The sequence below is a fragment of the Pan paniscus genome, chromosome 6 (genome assembly GCF_029289425.2).
Source record: "Pan paniscus chromosome 6, NHGRI_mPanPan1-v2.0_pri, whole genome shotgun sequence".
Classification (NCBI taxonomy): Eukaryota; Metazoa; Chordata; class Mammalia; order Primates; family Hominidae; genus Pan; species Pan paniscus.
Genome location: NC_073255.2, coordinates 55,995,347 through 56,014,643, shown reverse-complemented (window position 1 = coordinate 56,014,643; position 19,297 = coordinate 55,995,347). Strand labels below are relative to the sequence as shown.

Here is a 19,297-nt window from a genome sequence, read left to right as displayed (position 1 = left end):
CCAGACCAAGTAGCTTCTGCCACTTTTCTTCTTCTAAATACTTAAAATGCCATCCCCCAGGCATTCCATGGGGGCACTTGGCCAAAAAAGAGCTATCGTTTCCTACTCGCCTCACCCTGTAGAAATGAGATTCCTAAGTTCCGTTGTCCTGCCCATTCATGGTGATCAGTTCACATGAAGCTGGCATGCTTCATGGTTCTTTCTTTGCCGCTTCCTCGGAATCAGTGCAGGATTTCCGGGATGCCAGAAGATAGCTCAGGATTTGGCTCAGGGATTCAGCTTAAGGAGTGTCTGTCAGGAAGGCTGTGCCCTGAGGATAAGGAAATGCAAAGACAAAGACAGAGAACACCCTCTTGGGAAGGAAAGTTGGCCTTGCCCTTACCCAAGACTGTGCCAGCCACCACAGATGAGAAGCAGCATTCTCCCCATTCTCACCTCACCAGGAGCTCTGACAGACCTGAGCTGCTCTGCCCAACAGACCCCAGGGAGTGCCCGTTCGCCTCATCTGGTTTATGTCACATTGTTCTGCCTTGAGTCCTGTCAACACCTGTATCTGAAGAAAAGCCAGTGTGGATAACAGGTTCTGGAATCTTCCCTCCCACTCGATTCTTTAACAAAGCCTTAAAAAAAAAAAAGTTGTAAAGCCTTTCAAAAGGGGGCAGCATCGTCTAAGGAGAGGAGGCTGCAGGCAGCAACAGGAACATATTTCTAGTTTCATCTTTCTAGTTTATTCTATCACTAGGGAGCTGAGCCATCCTGAGTAGCTCTGTCTGGGCCTCAGTTTTTCTAATTTATTATATCACTAGGGCACAGAGCCATCTTGAGTAGCTCTGTCTGGGCCTCAGTTTTTCTCACCATCAAAACAGCAAACATCATGTCATTCTAAGAGGATCTGATCCCATTTAGAAGAGCCTCTGCTGAGAGGATTGTTGATTGCCAGCTCAGAGTATACTTACTGTAACCAAAACATATCCCTTAACCTTGAAACAGAAATCAACATCTGAATTCCTCAATAGCCATGTCAAAAGATCTACTCAGGCTTTTGGTAGACTTGATTAAATGAGTCAAGGTATAATTGTATTTGTAGGATGGACACCTTTGAGAAATGGAAACAAAATGACCATCTCTTTTTAAAAAAAAAAAAAAAATTGATTTAAACAGAAAGATTTTAGGTACAGCATCTCCTGTTTGTCCCTGGAAGTGTATTGTGCAGTACAGTAAGGGGTTGAAGTCCACCAAGCCCCTTTTTGTTGTATGAACAGATTGTTCCATCTTAGGCTGTGTGATGGGTGTGCTCGTCAGGCAGCTCTGTGAGGATCTCTTCAAGAATTTTGGCAAAGGGAAATGGACCATGGCAGTCTGTGCTGACTCGAAATAGGGGTGTTTACGTTGAACATGCTCAGCTTCTTGTCTGGTACTGATCTCTGATCAATTATAAGTCAATGAGCGAGGGAGACAACGTGTTCTCTGCGGTACCTGTGAGCCCTAAAAGTATTCCAGGGACACCCTGCACTCTCAGGGCCCTATGAGGTTCTATGGGGGCACTTGTGCTGTCAGAGCCGTGCCCCTGCTGCCTGGTGCTAGCTCTGCATAGCTCCTTGTCCCTGTCAGTGGAGTAGTGTTTTGTCGTCACAATGAAAGTCAAATAAAAGGAAAATAAGCTTTGCTGAGATGAGTACATTTTAAACAGAAACAATAAAATATGTACATATATATATACGCACACACACAGCCATGCATACATAAATGTTTGTGTGTGTGTAAATTTAAAATTAGGACCCATGTCAAAAGCACTTGTGGCAGATGATACTGGTTTTATTTTGAGCCGGCACTCAGATCTGGAAACGGTTAGCTTCCTCTTCCTGTCTTCTCTCCCCAGATGTGTGTATGAGGGTCAAATCACTGACGTTTTATACTGAATGTAATGAGTTAATTGGCTATCAGTGGTGTGGTGACATGGACACAGAGAGTTTTGCATTGTCTTTGGTGGGCGCCATTGAATTCGACTATCCATTGAATGACAGCAGCTGGCCTGGAGGAAGTTTAAATCCCACCAACCTAAGTCCCATGAAGCCTGAGACAGAAGGTTCTGTTTGCTTAGTTTTCTTTTCTGTTATTCATTGCTTTTTCTTAATGATTTCTCTGGTTGCACTTGCAACTCCTGAGAAAATTTGATAAGATCATGACTGCCAACATCTGTGGATTTTGGTGCCAACCTTTGGTTGAGCTATGACTCACTTCCCTACAAAAAAAGAACTTGATATTAAAAACATGTATATATTGACAAGCTTGGACAGGAAACCAAACCTCTCTTGCAGGCAAGCAGTGGCCTGTCCCTCATGAACTTTGCCACTTTGTAGCAGGAGACAACCAAGGAAACTGGGATAATAGGGGGGGCCAAGCTGTTTTGACTCCAGACTGCATGCATTAAGCTCTTGGTTTTCCCTTTGACTTCGTATTGATATGAGTCAGGACTTTAAAGGACTCAATACTTCACAATGTTTTCCTCCCACATTATTCTGTGGATTGCTTTCTAAATTCTGCGCAGAAATTCCAAAAGTAGGGAAAGAAGATAGAAATGAAACACAAGTATTCTCTGGACAGCATAAAGTTTTTGGCTTCCCATGGGTTGAAGGTTGAGAAACACTGTTGAGTAGCAGAACTGAGAAGAGGGTCTGGTGGCTCAGGACCACTGGACCCTGTAATCGACCTCCTTGGGAGCATTGTGGGAGGTGGGAAGAGATATTTGTTAATTGTGTAGAGCAAATTAGGGGAGAAAAATCATCTGTTCTATTGAAATTCAGTTAAGTTCCAGAGTCACAGATGAAGGCCTCATGAGGAGCCCATTGTCTGAAGATAATCAATATCAGAACTTCTAGGAGGACTGGGATGGGGTGCACTTCCGCCTTCTGACTTTCTGCCATTCAAGGTCATCTCAGTGTGGCCCTCATGAGGTCATGGCCACCCAAAATAGGTATCAGAGAAGAGGGAAACCACATATATTAGACACTTCTAATGTGCTTTATCTAAATTACCTCATTTAATGCTTGTAACAACTTTGAAGGAAATGGATTTTTCCCCATTTTAAAGATGGGGATGTACCTACTATATGGGGTCTATTCCCATTCCTTACCTTAAAAAGTAGATAATGCAAAATGTCCAGGATGCTTATGACAGCAAAAAAAAAATTATGAATTAAAACCTGAAATCAATATGAAATGGAAGGGGGCTGTAAAGTTCTTTTAAGGGAGTATTCTGCACAGACCTTCCTTAAGTGCTCAGGGCACTTACAGGACAGAGGTGGATTCACAGCAGTATTGAGTGATCAGTCAGGCAGGCATAGTTGTGGTGAGGACTGAGGACAAGAGGAACTGGGAGTTCCATGTCTAGACAGGGTGGAGTGAAGACAAGCAATTAGATATGTGGTTGTGGAATGCACTGCCATGGACATCGTGTTTCTGGGATGTCAGATGGGGCATGTGTGCTTTAGAGATAGCAGGTGGCATGGGTACAGGTGTGTAGTTCTTTGACTACCACAGCTTTAAGCATCCTCCAAAACGTGTTCACATGTGTGAGTGCACGTCTGTGAGTGTGTGCACATGTGCGTGCGTGTGTGCATGTGCAGTCACTGTCAGCAGATGTTATGAATGAGGAAACAGAACAGTGTGGAAGGTCCCAGTGTCCATGCTCTGGCCATATGCTAAGTGACTACTGATGAGGAAAGATGGGGTTTGCATTCCCCCTGGATCTGGGGGTGTTTGTACAAACCAGCCATCCAGCAAAACACCTTTCCAGCCCCAGAACTGTGAATAGCAAAATCCCTTCTCTGGTTTGCTTCCTGTGCTTCATTTAGTCTTCTAGATCCTGTAGGGTTAAATAAATCTTGAGTTGCGTCTCCCTGAGTCCTCCCTGTTGCCATGGAGGTGGATGTAAGGCAGAGTTTATTTTGCGTGGCTTATTTGCTTAGTAATGACTATGATGGCTGCAGAACTCAAGGACTCAAGGGAGCAATTTACATTTTTCTGTAGGAGCCTAAATAGGCATTGACAAGTGTTCTGGGTGTTAGTTTCTTTTCTGTTATATCACCGTCACCTGTTTCCTATGGGAACTCCGTACCTGATAGCCAAAGCATCGGGCATCGTTGGTGTTCATTGTCTGCAGGGAAGCACTAATGGCGTAAAAAGCAGCCTTCATGGAGTGCTTTGTCCTTTGGCTTTAATATTTAAGCACAAGAAAATCTGTGACTCAATTTTTTTTCAGGAAAACAAATGATAGTATAACTGGTAGAGCAACAGCATTTGTGTCTGAGCACAAATAATACTGGGCTATTGTTTAATATGATGGATTTCCTTTATATCTTCATTTTAAATATGGAGAACTAGTTGTTCAAATGAAATCTTACCCACAAGCTTATTATGTAAAATATGAAAGCATAGTGACCCAGAGGGTCATCTGTCTATTCATTGTCTCAGGAAGGTTGACTGAAGGGCCCTCCACCTACCAGGAACTGTTTGGAGCTGGGATTACATACAGTTTTCAGTAAAAGTCAGTGATAATTACTGTCTTCATTGAGTTCACATCTTAATGGGAGACAAAGATACAAACAAGCAAGTGTAATAATCATAATAGCTAACACATATTGGGTACTTACTTTGTGCCAAGAACTCCTTTTTTTTTTTTTTTTTTTAAAGAAGTGGGATCTCACTCTGTCTTCCAATGACACCAGCATGGCTCACTACAGCCTCAAACTCAGGCTCAAGAGATCCTCCCACCTTAGCATCCCAAGTAGCTAGGACTAAAGGTGCGCATGACCACACCCAGCCAATGTGCCAAGAACTCTTTCAAGCTCTTTTACATCCAGTCGCTCATTTGATTCACATGATAGCTTTGTAATGCAGGAACTATTATTTACCCCAGTTTTACAGGAGATAAACTGGGGTAGGGAGAAATTAAAAATTTGCCCAAGGTTTGTATCTTACTCCTGACACCAAAAAATACCTCGTCTAAGGTCAAAAGAAGGAATCAAACCCAGGCAGTGTCTCCAAGGTCTGTGGGCTTAACCCCTATACTGCATTGGCTCTCAGTGTTGACTGTGTCCATGGTAACAGGTGCTGTGGAAGATCTGCCAGGGCTAGGAGAGAAGAGGCACCAGGACACAGCATGGTACCATCTTGTTTTCAGTTTGAAGTTAGAGTGCTGGTTCTGCTGGTTCCCCAAATGCTTTCTGCACTAGCACTTACATGATTCTATTAAGCAGACCTTAGGGAGAAAAAAGATTCAAAAAGTTTGTGTGTCCTGTAGCCTGCTCCGCCTGGTGTAGAAATTGTCCCTTGAGAGCAATTAGTTAGTGTGTTGGCTTGTATTTCTTTCAGCTTATTGGGTATCTGTCACTAAGTATGGTACTGATGGTCCTAGACAGTCTTCACAGCATACTGCTTATACCACATTGTCAGTTTTCATAACTTCTGAAAATTAGAAGAAACATAAGCCCCCTCCTGGCAACAAGTGGAGTACTTCCCAAGATACCAAGACTGTTGGTGTCTTCCCCATGAAGATGTATTTCTTGATCAGTTCCTTCCTCTTTTCAGTGTCTAAGAGCTCATTCTGACAATGGGTTAAAGTTTTAAGGAGGCCAATTCATACCTGCAGGTTGGTCAAGAAGTTTAAATGATTCTAGCTGCTAAGTGTTCTCTTAATGGCTTAAAGAGTCTGCCATCGCCTTCATGATTAAGAAAGGGAGCCTCACCGCATGAGTCTGTCCTGCAGCATCTTCTCCAGTTTTCCCTGGAAAGCTACAGGCAGGGCTTGCTCAGACCATTCAAGCTGACTGTAGAAACAGCGCCGTTCAAGCTCAGGTGAATGGATTGGAACTTTGTCTTCACGTGAGCATTCATACGGGGAGAAGTCATCTCATACTGATTTGGTTTTCTGTTTGTCTCTTCCCCAACAGGGCTGTTTAACGACCCCCAACTCCCCATCCATGCACTCACGTTCTCTTACGCTGGGTCCATCCCTCTCGCTGGGCAGCATCTCAGGGGTGTCCGTGAAGTCGGAGATGAAGAAGCGCCGAGCCCCTCCTCCTCCAGGTTCAGGGCCACCTGTGCAAGACAAGGCATCGGAAAAGGTAGGGCAGTGGGCTGTTCTCACAACCAAAGCATCTTTTCAGTGACACAGTTGATTGTTCCAAAGCTCCCTGGGAACACAGTAATCCTTCATGTTTGTGGCTGTAGCGACTGGAGTGTTGAGGGCAAGTATTTAAGCTTTATTTAAAAGTAAAGGCAAGATGCCAGGAAGGGCTCATGATTTTAACTCTGAGAAGCTGAGTTCCCCAAGGCAGTCAGGATATACCCAGCAGCCCAGTCCTGCTCCCCACATACCCTAATATGTCAGATCCACCATGCAGCTGTAAAGATAAGGATGCGGTCTTCTTCCCTGGACTGAGATTTTTCTGACTGACTGCATCCCAGCTTCCTGTGGAGGCAGCATGCCACAAATACCAACATTTACAGAAAGCAAATTCAGAGTCCATTCATTCTGTGGCAGAACTTTATTTCCTAACTCTTGCCGCATGTGTCATGTGGCCTAGCCCAGTTGCATAGTTTGAGAGTGTCACACCCCTGCTAGTCTTTAGGTTCAAAGCCCCTTTTTGCTCATTTGCTCTCAAAATATCCTAAAAACTAAGTCTGTGCCTCCTGAATGTGAGGCTTGGTCCCTGGATCTTGATTAAAAGTTATAGCAGCAGATACCAAATGGCGGGGTCCTGACATGTCATGTAATTTCCTTATCAGCCTGCTTGTCGGTCTGTCCAGGTATGTCCGTCTGTCCATCTATTTTTGCACATCGGTCCTCTGGTCATCCATCTCTGTTCCTTCATGGGTGTTCTTTATCCCTGGGTCTCAGAGACCATCCTGCTTCCATCCTTAGTCCTTCATATCCCTAAAAATCTATCTGAAAAGCCTGTAGTGCAACACATTTTCAAAGAAAATATTTTTATTTTTGCGTCTCTTAAATATTTTCTAGGCCGGGTGCAGTAGCTCACGCCTGTAATCCCGGCGCTTTGGGAGGCCAAGGCAGGAGGATCACCTGAGGTCAGGAGTTCAAGACCAACCATGGCCAACATGGTGAAATCCCGTCTCTACTAAAAATACAAAATTAGCTGGGCATGGTGGTGCACGCCTATAGTCCCAGCTACTCAGAAGGCTGAGGCAGGAGAATTGCTTGAATCCAGGAGGCAGAGGTTACAGTGAGCCAAGATCACGCCACTGCACTCTAGCCTGGGTGACAAGAGAGAAACTCTGTCTCAAAAATAAAAAATAAAAAAAAAGGAATATATACATATATCCTAATGTAACTGACTTATTTTGAGTTCTTCATGATATATTAGCTGTGTTTTCATAAAAATAAATTTAGGCACAAATGGTACCTTTTTGTTGTATGCATCCATGATAAGATGATGCAAATGGAAAACACAAAGCTATTTCTTCTGATTATCTGCAGTGTGTGTCATTAATTTGCTTGGATGTAGATTCTGAACTTTTTTATAACATGCAGACCATATTGATAGCATTGGCCTTTCCCAGCTACATGCCCTTGGGAATATCTTTTTGCTTTGGCTTAGGATAGGTATTTCTTTAGTTAGTAATAAAAAGTATGACTTCCAGGATCAATATTATGTCAGCTTTTTTCTTTTAATAAGAATTGTATTTTCTTAATGCGATAAAATGTAGATGGTGAACTGTACCAGCATTTTAAAAATTTCTTCCACCCAGAAGAGATGTTGTATTTTTCTGCATTTAATGTGCTTACCCACAGTGGATAAAGCCTGCTTGAGTGGGAAAATGTGCAGTAAGTAGAGAATTGGGAATTCTGAATGAAAAATAAATAGTACTTTATACCCTGTAGAATGAACAGAGTTTCCTCTGAGGCAGTAAAAGCTTTTTGCTGAAATCTGTTTTATTTGGCACAGAATGCGTGGAGAAATTGGCTCATGGAAACCATCTTCCTTTTTAAGCATATGAGTGGCATATGGATTAGATTTAAGCATTTGCTATGAACATGCTTTTTTAAACTGAAAGGTATTTTGTTATTTACTAATTTCTGGGAAAGGAACCCAAAAATGTATTGTCGTCGTTGTTGGGGAAGAACGTCAATTCCTTCTTCATGAACTTCCTTCCATATAAAGATAAGATGTTTGTTTGGGAAGCCTTATTTATATGCAACTGTTACTAACACCAGTGTCCTGAACAAGGAGGAAAGGTTCATTTTCAGGGACATGACTAGTTTGTAAGAAAATGAGAATGCCTACATTTGTATATTTTAAAATATTATTTTGTGTCAACTAGTTTAAAAAATTCAATATTTGCTTCTTCAGGTCCTAACGGTGGATAATTTTAGCCATCCTCCATCCAGTTCATCTGAAAATTTTCTAAAATTTGTAACCATAGTTAGTATTTGTCACCTGATTATGTATTCATAATTTGATCATGTGTGTTTATTATTTCTAAAGGTATTTTTTGAAGAGGTTTTCCCAGAGGTGTTAGAGCCTGGAGGTGACCGAATGCTCTTCTCAGACCCCATGGCTCTTCCCACAGTACTGTGAATGCAGCTTTTATTATGTGGAAACTTCAGACCAGAATGATTGATTGTACACATTAAGGCACCTTATGCTCTCAGGATTTCTCAGACTTGAGCGGGCATCAGATCACCCAAAGGGCTTGTTAAAACACATTTTCCTGGGCCCCACCTGAGCGCTGATTCAGTAGGTCTGGATGGGGCCTGAACATTTGCATCTTAAGTGCTGCCGCTCTGGTGAACCCCACTTTGAGAACCACCCCTTCATAGCAAACTACCTCCCTCAGCTGCTGGCTCTGAGTTTTGACTACTCAAAGGCAACAGATCTGCTAAGAGATTCTTCAGTAGGAAAGTTACCTCAGAATGAATCCATCTGTGCTGTAGAATAATAATTACATGCAGTTTTCCATAAAGTTAGCTTAGGCCTAAAGGTATGTGTTAAAACACATCAGTAGCTTCCACTCCTTCTCACTGGGACCCAGGGAACCCTCATCCGGGAGGACAGAGGAATTGTCTGTTCTGCACAGGATTTTCTTCCTGCTTCATCTCCTGGGGCCCACACTGTCCTCTCACCATCGTGCTGTGTAGAGACGGTGAACTCTCCCTTTGTCCTGGACCCTAGGCAGCTGCTGGAATTCTTGCTTGCTGCTCTTGCATTTGGGTTGGAGCCCCCTTCCTATACTGAGTGATATGGTTTGGATGTTTGTCCCCTCCAAATCTCATGTTGAAATGTGATCCCAGTTGGAGGTGGGGCCTGGTGGGAGGTGTTTGGGTCATGGAGATGGATCCCTCATGAATGGCTTGGTGCCATCCCCATGGGGATGAGTGAGTTCTCTCTCTGGTAGTTTACGTGAGATCTGATTGTTTAAAAGTGTGTGGCAGCCCCGCCGACCTTGCTCCCTCTCTCACCATGTGACATGCCTGATCCGCCTTTGCCTTTCACCATGAGTAAAAGCTTCCTGAGGCCTCACCAGAAGGTGAGCAGATGCTGGCATCATGCTTCCTGTACAGTCTGTGGAACCATGAGCCAATTAAACCCTTTTTCTTTGTAAATTACCCAGTCTCAGGTGTTTCTTTAGAGCAACACAGACTGACTAACACACCAAGTCTTTAGCAACCCATCCCGAAGGAGAGTTTGTTTTCCTCTTATTTGCTCATGGTTTCCTCACTTGTTCTGCTCTTGAGCCAGGATTAAGATTGTGAGTAGGGGCTGTCAACACAGATGCCTGGGTGGGCATCCCTCTGCTCATCTCCAGTCCTCAGTTTCCTCTGTAAAATGGGAACAGTAACAACAGCACTGGCCAGTGATTGCTGTAGTGGTCAGACATAGATCTCATGGCATTTGCCTGGGTTCCGATCCCAGCTTGGCCAGCAGTAGAAATGGGAGCTTGTATGAGATCACCCTTCTCTGTGCCTTGTGTCCTTAGGTGTGTGCTCTGCATAAAGGTGGGAGATGAGAGCTGGCCACAGTGCAGTGGGGGACAGAAGTAGCCAGCATGCCTAAAGCAGGGAGGGCTGGGCAGAGGGAATGAAGGGTCCATGGCCCCAGCCGGGGTTCTGTGTTAACCAAGTAGCAGATTATATTTAAAAATCGAATTTGCTGTTGCTGCAAATACCAAATGTACAATTAAAAAATCACCAAGGTGCTGCAGCAGGTTCATTCTGTTAAACAATACCAGCATCCTCTCCTCTGTTGGTGGTATTTTCCCTTCTCAGCCACAAACTACAAACACCCTACTCACTATTCCATACCTTCTGAGGATTCTAGAGAAGAGAGTTGCTCATCCCTTTCAGTCCTGATAGCTTCTGTTTAAGAAGAAGAAAAATCACCGGGCATGGTGGCTCATGCCTGTAATCCCAGCACTTTGGGAGGCCAAGGTGGGCAGATCACAAGGTCAGGAGTTTGAGATAAGCCCAGCCAACATGGTGAAACCCCATCCCTACTAAAAATACAAAAATTAGCTGGGCATGGTGGCGGATGCCTGTAATCCCAGCTGCTTGGGAGGCTGAGGCGGGAGAATCACTTGAAACTGGAAGGTGGGGGTTGCAGTGAGCCGAGATCGTGCCGCTGCACTCTAGCCTGGGCGAAAGAGTGAAACTCCATTTCAGAAAAAAAAAAAAAAAAAAAAAGAAGAAGAATCAATTACTGTCGAGACACCCTTGTGTAGGGGACTCAGTTTACCTATTAAAGATTGACACAATACTCTATATTATTCTTGCTGGCATCTTTCTTTGTATAATACTTGGCATGTTACAGAGCAGGTTTTTAAAACTTTTTTGGTATTTCATTTAAGTGATTAAAAATAAGTAACTTGTGGAAGTATACTAATCTGTGTTATCTAATTTTAGTTTTCATTATCCACAAATATATAATACATATTCATTTATTCAGTCAATATAGTTATATGCTTACTTTTGTGCAGATACAACTATAAATCCATTTTTATTGTAATTGACAAGTAATTCAAAAATATTTTAAAGTTATTCCAGCTTGCTTTTTTCACTATTATTTGAATTATTGCATTTATTATGTTCAACACTATAAAATTCCAACTTGAGAAGTCTGTTTCTCCGTGATCTCAAGATTATTGCATTGGGACTGAAATTGCTAGTGATGTTGGCCATTAAAATAAGTGATGATGGAGGCTGTGTTATGATCAGTTATTAGTATAACCCAAAATAGACTTTTCTATGAAAAATTTGCTTGTGTATTCAATGAATATTGAATAACTGCTATGCACAAGGCCTTGCACTTGAAAGCATGAATTGGTATTTATTACTCTAATATCTCAGCACAGTGTATACATAAAAAGATAGTATTTCACACTGTGTGAAGACTGAGGACGATCTGTGTATGTTAGACATTTAATGGAAAGCATTATTATTTGAAGTTCCATTTCCTGGATCTGGTAACTAGAATATTACAGGAAGTGATAAAACTATGCTGACCAGACTCCCAAAGACACGTTTCATCAAGAACTGAAGTATCCATTTGATCATCATCAGTCACTCTGGTGTGTTCTTGATCCTGTTCCACAGAGAGGACACCCAGGGGGAGGCAGGTCCTGGCAGCCCCTGTACTGGGAAGGCCCTGAGAGCTGGGCTGCAGACCACTTGGCCAATGGATGCCAGACTCAAGTGTCCTCTCTGCATTTAGGCCTGATATTTTTTGCTTATTAAAATGAGCATTCTTATTTCCCATCTCTGTGAGCTGTGGTGTTGAGGTCATTGCAATACTCATCTTTGCAGACTTCTTCCTGCTGTCCTTCTCCTGGAGTGAAGTCTGCCTTCTGTTTCTTATCTCATGGCTTGTGGTGGTGGTGAATTGGTTACTGATAAAGTGGATGATGCCTGGAGACATTGAAAAATTACTTTTCACACTAATTAGAGGGCTCTGATCTTTGCCGGGTGTGTCTCATGGCCACTCCTCAGCCAGTTGGCCTCCTGGAGTGCTTTGTTCGGAAGGAAGGACTCAGGTCGGCTGAGGCTCAGCAAAGTAGAGAGAGTCCTTCAGTTTACCATGAGCTCAGGAGGGGAGGATCATCTGGGCCCACCCAGAGTATGAGACGATGAGGACAGACTCTTTAGACCCACCTTGATGGTGTCTCTTCTTGTACACATCAACCACATCGACCTGTCAGGGAATCCTGCCTGTTTTCCTTTGAAGTGTATCCAGAATCCAGCCATTTCCCTCTGCTCCCACCTGCACTCCTGGGCTCAAGCACTCCCATGCCCCACTGAGATGTCTCCTGGTGCACTGGCTTCCTAACTAGACCCTGCTTCTGCTCATGCTCCTCTACCCTGGAGAATCTTCTTTACACCTTCGCTAGAGCAACAGGTATCTAAACAGAGACAGGGTCATGTCATGCTTTAAAGCCTCTGCTGGCCTCACGTCACAGTTGGCTGTGCCAGCTGCATCTCTCCTGCTTCTCCCCACACCCAGCAGAGCCTTTCACCTGCCTCTCCCTAGCATCCCGTTCACCTCCTCACTGCACCAGACCCTGCTTGGCAGTCACTGCATCCATGAAGTCTCACTGGCCACCTCCACCCTCTGGTAACTCTGCCCCCTTCCCTGGTTTCAGGTTTCTTTCAGACCCTGCCAGACTAAGCTCAGGAAGCCAGGAATTCTGTGTTCCCTGACACATCTCCAGTGTCTAACACTGTGCTCATTAAACCAGTAAATATTTATATGAACTTACTTTATGTGTACATGATTTATTTACCAAACATGTATGGGTCATCTCTGCTGTGCTCTAAATGTTGGCATCCTCCAAAACTCAGATGTCAGAATCCTAACTCCAAACATGATAATGTTTGGGGAGTGATGAGGTCATGAGGGTTGAACCTCATGATGGGATTAGTGTCCTTATAAAAGACAGCCCAGAGAGCTCCCCCGCCCCTTCCACCATGTGAGCGCAAAGCAAGAAGGCGCCCTCTGAAGCAGGAAGCCAGCCCTCCAGACACAAGTCTGTCCACACCATGATCTTGGACTTCAGCCTCCAGAACTGTGAGAAATCAGTGTCTGTTGTTTATAAGCCTCCCAATCTATGGTATTTTGTTATGGCAGCCTGAAGGGACTAACGCAGTTTCTCAGTGAAAAAAGCATGATTTCAAAATGTGCGCAAATAGCGAAAGAATTGCTTTCCTCAAGGTTGTGACAGAACTTAAGGAATAAGTCATGGCAACTTTGATAAGGACTTGGAATATTTACTCCTCACTAAGAAAAAGAGTTGTAAATGGGCCATGAAAAGTGCAAGTGCCAGAGCTAGAGAATGACCTTATTTCCCTCAGTGCGAGGTCGGGCAGGGACAGTCTGTCTGGGCACAGGTAGGAGTAAGGGCACAGGCAGGCCCGTTTGCAGTTTGCATGCCACCTCGCAGACCAGAGCTGCTGCTGCTGCTGCTGGAATGGCCAGGGAGGCACCTGCCCACCCGCCCTTAGGAGGGCCAGAGCACATGGGGGTGCATGGCACAGCACTGTCTTATGGAGCCTCCTTGAGGGGCTTGAGGGGCACAGGGCCCTGGCAGCAGAGGGGAGGCCGCAGGAGCAGCCGTGTGGGCTGGAGGCTGACATTGCCACTTATCACACAGTGAGCGGCCGAGCTTCTGCTTTCTGTAAATGGGTGCAATGGCCACACACAATATGAAGATAAGGTGGGAGGATTCTTCAGCACCTGCTCCCCGCCCCTCCCTCTCATTTCCCTCCCTTCCCCGCTCTGTGTTTGGTGCTTTTCTGCATCTGAGATTTTTTTTCTCTTAGCTATCTGGCTGTCTTTTTAAATTCCCTTCACTCAGTTTGGTCTTCCAATGTCTCTTAACCATGTCTCTTTAAAATACACACACACACATATCCCACTTACTTTGCTGTGCATAAAATGTCTCCCCATGACTTGTTAGATCTAACCCTCACAGCCATCCTGGCATCCTTGCTAGTTATGATGTCTGTTGTTATCTGAGTTGTGGAAACTGAATCTCAGACCAGGCTGAGCTGCATGTCAGAGATGCCTGCAAAAGAAGAGCAAAGAAGTAAATCTGGGTTTAGAGCAGGGACACTTTCCCTCTACAACTTTGTATGGGATGAATAAAAACCTTAGGGGGGAAAAAGGTGTTGCCATCAAGGTGGGGTTTCTGTGTATCCAGGGACCCATCTTAGAGTTTAACATACTTCAGATCATATACACAAACCAGCTGCCAAGACTTTCTTTCAGATGTGGCAGAAGTTTTCCCACTTCCTCCACTGTGAACTGAATAACCCAGCTTCATATTCTGGAATACCGTGGGAGCACTCTGTTTCCCTTTCATGTTATAGTGTCCATCCTCCAGTGAAGGCCAAGAACAATGAGTGGTATTACCATTTTGTGTTTTGCCAGCGGTTGGTAACTCAATGGCACATTGTTCTGTCCCCTAAAAGAGCTGAGGGAGTTCGGATCACCCCTTTGCTCTCTGGGACTGCTCTTAAGTAAAACACCCCCAGCCTTCGCACACCCAGCCTTCAGGCCAGAAGGGAGGTTTCCTTTATAGCCACACCCCCCAGACCTTTCAGCTTCTTTTGTGTGTTTGTTCCTATGTCTTTTGGGGCCTATTGTGAATGCTTTAGTCTTTCAGAAAGTCAAAAGTCTGCCTTGAACACAAGGCCACTGTACACTCTGTTCCTACAACAACATCCTTTCCCCGACCTCATACTTTTTTGTCCAAAGCAAAATGCAGCCAGTGACTTCTGGACAGGAACCTGCACCCTCCCCAGTTGCGTCTGTCCCTGTAGCAGAGGGAAAAATACTCTTGGTTTGTTCCCTGTTCTTCTGGGTTCCAGAATTCTTTCCAAAGTCATAAGTCATGCTCCACTGTTTAGTTGTGGGCAGCAGCCTAACAAGCTGGGGACTTGGGTGTCTGTCACATCAGTGGCCCCGTCCCCCCTGCTGGCATGATGAGCTCTTTCAAGAAACCGGACTCTGGGTGTAGCTCACGTTTGTGACTTTCCAGTTCTGTGTCTTTGTAGCAGCCACCCATGTTGTCACTCATCTCGTAGTACTCCTTGGAGAAGGTAGTGATAGACGGATATGAGGTGGGACCACAAGCGACGAGGTTGAGACAGATCCAGGGCCCTCCACGTCCCACGGCCTTGAGCACACAGCTTGTATTTGCCATCCACTTGGCTGACTCCCCAGCTTGGGACCGTGACTTGTTCCCCGTGGTGTCCCCAGTCATAAGCATATGCCTGGTGTGTGGTGGACCCTCAGTAGACATTTATGAGCGGGTGAACATGACCTCGATGTCAGACAGCTAAGGAGGCTCATGCGAGACGAATGGGCCATTGTCTTTCTGGAGGGAGGTCTCTGGTGACACTGAAGAGGGGGAGCACCTTGAATTAACCAGCGACTTGGATGATGTTCTGCTACAGCTGCAGGGTTTGGTGAATGGAGAGCAAATAGGGCAGCATTAGGGTCCAGAGTGGTTCCCTAAGCCAGGCAGATCCTCCGGGAGATGACATTTGGGAGGGGTGAGTGACTCAGACTCTCAGGGTCTCTGACGATGTCCAGATCAGTCACTTCCTTGCTACACATGCCATGGACTGTGAATGAGAGGAGTCCCATGTCCAGGTCCAACCCAGGCTCCTCCATGTACCTCAGTCCAAGGCTGACCCCAGAAGCCCTTCAATTTCAAGTCTAAGAATGAGGGTGCCCTGATAAATGGCACACCCAAGAAGGGCACTCAGGCAGTTTGGTGGGGCTAGGAGCCAGTGAAGGCTGTGAAAGGGGTACAGTGGCCAAGCCTGTCCTAACAGAAGCATGATGATCAGGATGAGGGTGGGGTGGTGCCGCTCTATTCGGTGCTGGCAACATCTGTTCCTTCAGTGAGTAGGTCTCTGAACACTTTTTTTTTTGAGACAGAGTCTCGCTCTGTTGCCCAGGCTGGAGTGCAGTGGCACTATCCTGGCTCACTGCAAGCTCCACCTCCCAGGTTCAAGCGATTCTTCTGCCTCAGCCTCCCATACAGCTGGGATTGCAGGCGCATGCTACCACGGCTGGCTAATTTTTATATTTCTAGTTGAGATGGGGTTTCGCCATGTTGGCAAAGCTGGTCTTGAACTCCTGACCTCAAGTAATCTGTTCACCTCGGCCTCCCAGAGTGCTGGGATTACAGTGTGAGCCACCACACTCAGCCTGAACACCATATTTTAAGAGAAAAAAACTAAAAGGCATTCAGAGGAGAACATTCTTGGAATTGAAGCGTCTAGAAGTTACCATCCCTTACTTAAACGATACAGAAATTACAAAATTTTAGCTGAAAAATGGAAAGATTCACTGGGAAACAATCGCTACATCCAGATGTTTAATTTCTGTCCCAAGACAGTGGGGTGACGTCTCAGTGCCCCAGAAGACAGGACTTGAATGAGTACGTGGATGTTCTGAAAACATTTGTTTTAGTTGACTGTAGAAAAAAAATTTCTCTCAGGCCATACTGGGGCAAGAGAGCTATGAATATGTGGGGAAAGTGCCACGTGGCAGTTATATTTAGTGTTTTCCTATATTATCTTATTTAATCCTTCCCAAATCCCCACAAGATAGGGACTGTCATCTCTGTTTTATAGGTGATAGGGCACAGAGAGGCTGAGTGATTGCCCGGCTCCATGACAGTTTGTAAAACAGAAGACCAAGTCTAAAACGTAGTCTGGAGGAGTAGATCATAGTTTGAATTTTTACAAGCATAATTACTGCCTTAACATTTAAGTGAAAGGGTGTGTAAGTTTTCTAGGGCTGCCAAAACCTAAATACCGCCGACTGGGTGGTTTCAACAACAGAAATTTATTTCTCACAGTCCTGGAGGTTGGAAGTTCAAGACCAAGGTGTCAGCAAGGTTGGTTCCTCCTGAGGCTCCTCTTTGGCTTGCAGACAGCTGTCTTGCTGCCGTGGCCTTGCAGGGCCTTTGTGGTACCTGTGCATCCCAGGTGTCCCTTCCTCTTCTTATAAGTACAGTCATATTGGATTAGAGCCTACCTTAATGACCTCATTTTAATTTAGTTACTTCTTTAGAGGCCCCATCTCCAAATATAGTCACACACTGGGGATTAGGGCTTCAACACACAAATTTTGGTGGGAGAGGCCAGGCACCGTGGCTCACGCCTGTAATCCCAGCACTTTGGGAGCCTGAGGCTGATAGATCACTTAAGGTCAGGAGTTCAAGACCAGCCTGGCCAAATGGGAAAACCTTGTCTCTACTAAAAATACGAAGAAATTAGCTGTTTGTGGTGGTGGCATATGCCTGTAATCCCAGCTACTCAGGAAGCTGAGACACGAGAATCACCTGAACAGAGGTTGCAATGAGCTGAGGTCACGCCACTGCACTCTAGCCTAGGCAATAGAGTGAGACTCTATCAAAGAAAAAACAAAAAGAAAGAAAGGAAGAAAAAAAATTGGACACAAATTCAGATCATAACAAAGGAAAATGGGGTTCCTGTCTACAGGCAGAATAGTTTCCATGAGGAACTGAAGGGTGTGTAAGACTCAGCCCTTTGAAGGCACTCAGCACTGAATTGGAGCACTTTATGTCCCCAAAATACAGAGAACACTTGTCTTTTGGGTAGATTATGACATAGGTGTCCAGGACAGTGGCAGCAGCCGTCCCCATGGGAAGTTCCCACTAGCAACATTAGTTTGTATGGTTCCAGTCTAATTCCCATCCCAGAGAAGCCATCAGTGTTGGAAAGGCCATCTCATTCCAGTTGGGAGCCAGAGATACACTGGGTGAAGGTGTCACTTCCAAATTCTTTCTTGGTGAGTGGCATGCAACTCATGGAAGAAGTCCAAGCAGACAGAAGTTATTCATCTCTGCTGGTCATATTTTAATTGCTAAATCAATTGGAGATTGCTAATCTCCAATTGCTAATGAATTAGATTGCTAATGAAAGGCCATTGTGCCAGACAAATTGCATGTGGAAGTACACTGGCCAGCAGGAAGACAGCAAAGGCACCGTCATCCAGTCGTCGGCCAACTGGTCCCATGATGCAGGTCCCAAGTTAAGCACAATAGCAATTAGAGAGACCCAGCAACAGTTCAGTTCTTCTTGCATCCCAGGCACTCTGCTAGGACTTTTATGCACATCATCTCATATAACTTCATCTTTACAATATCCTTATAAGGCAGGTTCTGTTATCTTCATTTTACCAATGAGGACACTGAGGTTTACAAAGGGAAAGTGAGGTCCCAGGGCTGCTACTACTGCCAGTAAGCAACAGAATATGGGCCTGTCTCGTGTCTTTTCTGCATGGAGCCATCATGCATTGATGCTGATTCAATCCAAGAGAGTTGTGTAACACTTGGCAGAGGGGGGTGCAGGGTGACTGTGGCTCTGCAGCCTCTGCCTGGGGTGATGTGGGTGAGGAGGTGGCATGGTGCTGTCACATGGCGTAGCACTGCAATGAGTCACTTCAACATGATCTTGTTAGACATAGAGATTCTGAAATGAAGAAAATGTTTGACTCATTTACTCGTCATTGACAGGGAAGTCATGCATTTGCTGGTTGAGAATCAAAACTCAAAGATTTAAAAACAGTTGTATGCATCTTCTTGAAGGAAAAATGTACCCCTGCTCCATCATTCACAGCCTCCTTGAATTTTTCACTGGAGTGTTTTCTTAGCACTGTCTGTTCATGGTGCTCTTTCTCAGCAGCCTGTTCTGCTTGTGCAGAAAGTCCTACTGCAGTTGAAACATCCTGGCAGAAAATGATAGAATTGGTTCACCTCCACACATGGCCTCTTGTCAAAAAAATTAAGCAAAACTGGCAAGTTAGCGACAAGGGATACAAGGCTCTTGTTCTGTAGAACTCTGTTCCCTTGATGGAACTACTTAGTAAATGGGGTTAACTTCATCAGGCTAGCCAGCTCCAAATATACATAAACTCAAGAAGTCTGGAACCCATGTCAAATTCATGTTAAAAGACATGAACTGCCAAGCCATTACTGTAGGCATAGCCAAATACATTGTAAATATATCTGTCAGTTTTGCTCAGATACGGATATCTGCCTGTTTTTTGAGACGCTTCCTTTTGTTTTGGCTTTACCCAACTTCCAAAAATCTGTCTGTCTGCTCATACAGTATGTTATGAGACGTTAAAAGTCTTGATAGGGACAACAAATAAAACAAGTAGGATTCTTTCAGGCCTAACTAAACTGTCTTTGAGTCTACATTTTACAAAAATAATTATGTCATTCAATTTTTTTTTTTTTTT

At 44.6% G+C, this 19,297-nt stretch overlaps 1 protein-coding gene across 13 annotated transcripts in view; it reads left to right on the top strand.

Annotated features, from left to right (window-relative positions):
• COBL (cordon-bleu WH2 repeat protein) overlaps window positions 1–19,297 on the top strand; it is a 299,962-nt gene that overhangs the window by 173,845 nt on the left and 106,820 nt on the right. For all 13 annotated transcript variants that reach the window (XM_034964106.2, XM_055115957.2, XM_055115956.2 and 10 more), the window contains one exon: window positions 5,951–6,124. In XM_034964106.2, the coding sequence (XP_034819997.2) occupies window positions 5,951–6,124 (174 nt within the window). The remainder of the gene's footprint in view (window positions 1–5,950; window positions 6,125–19,297) is intronic.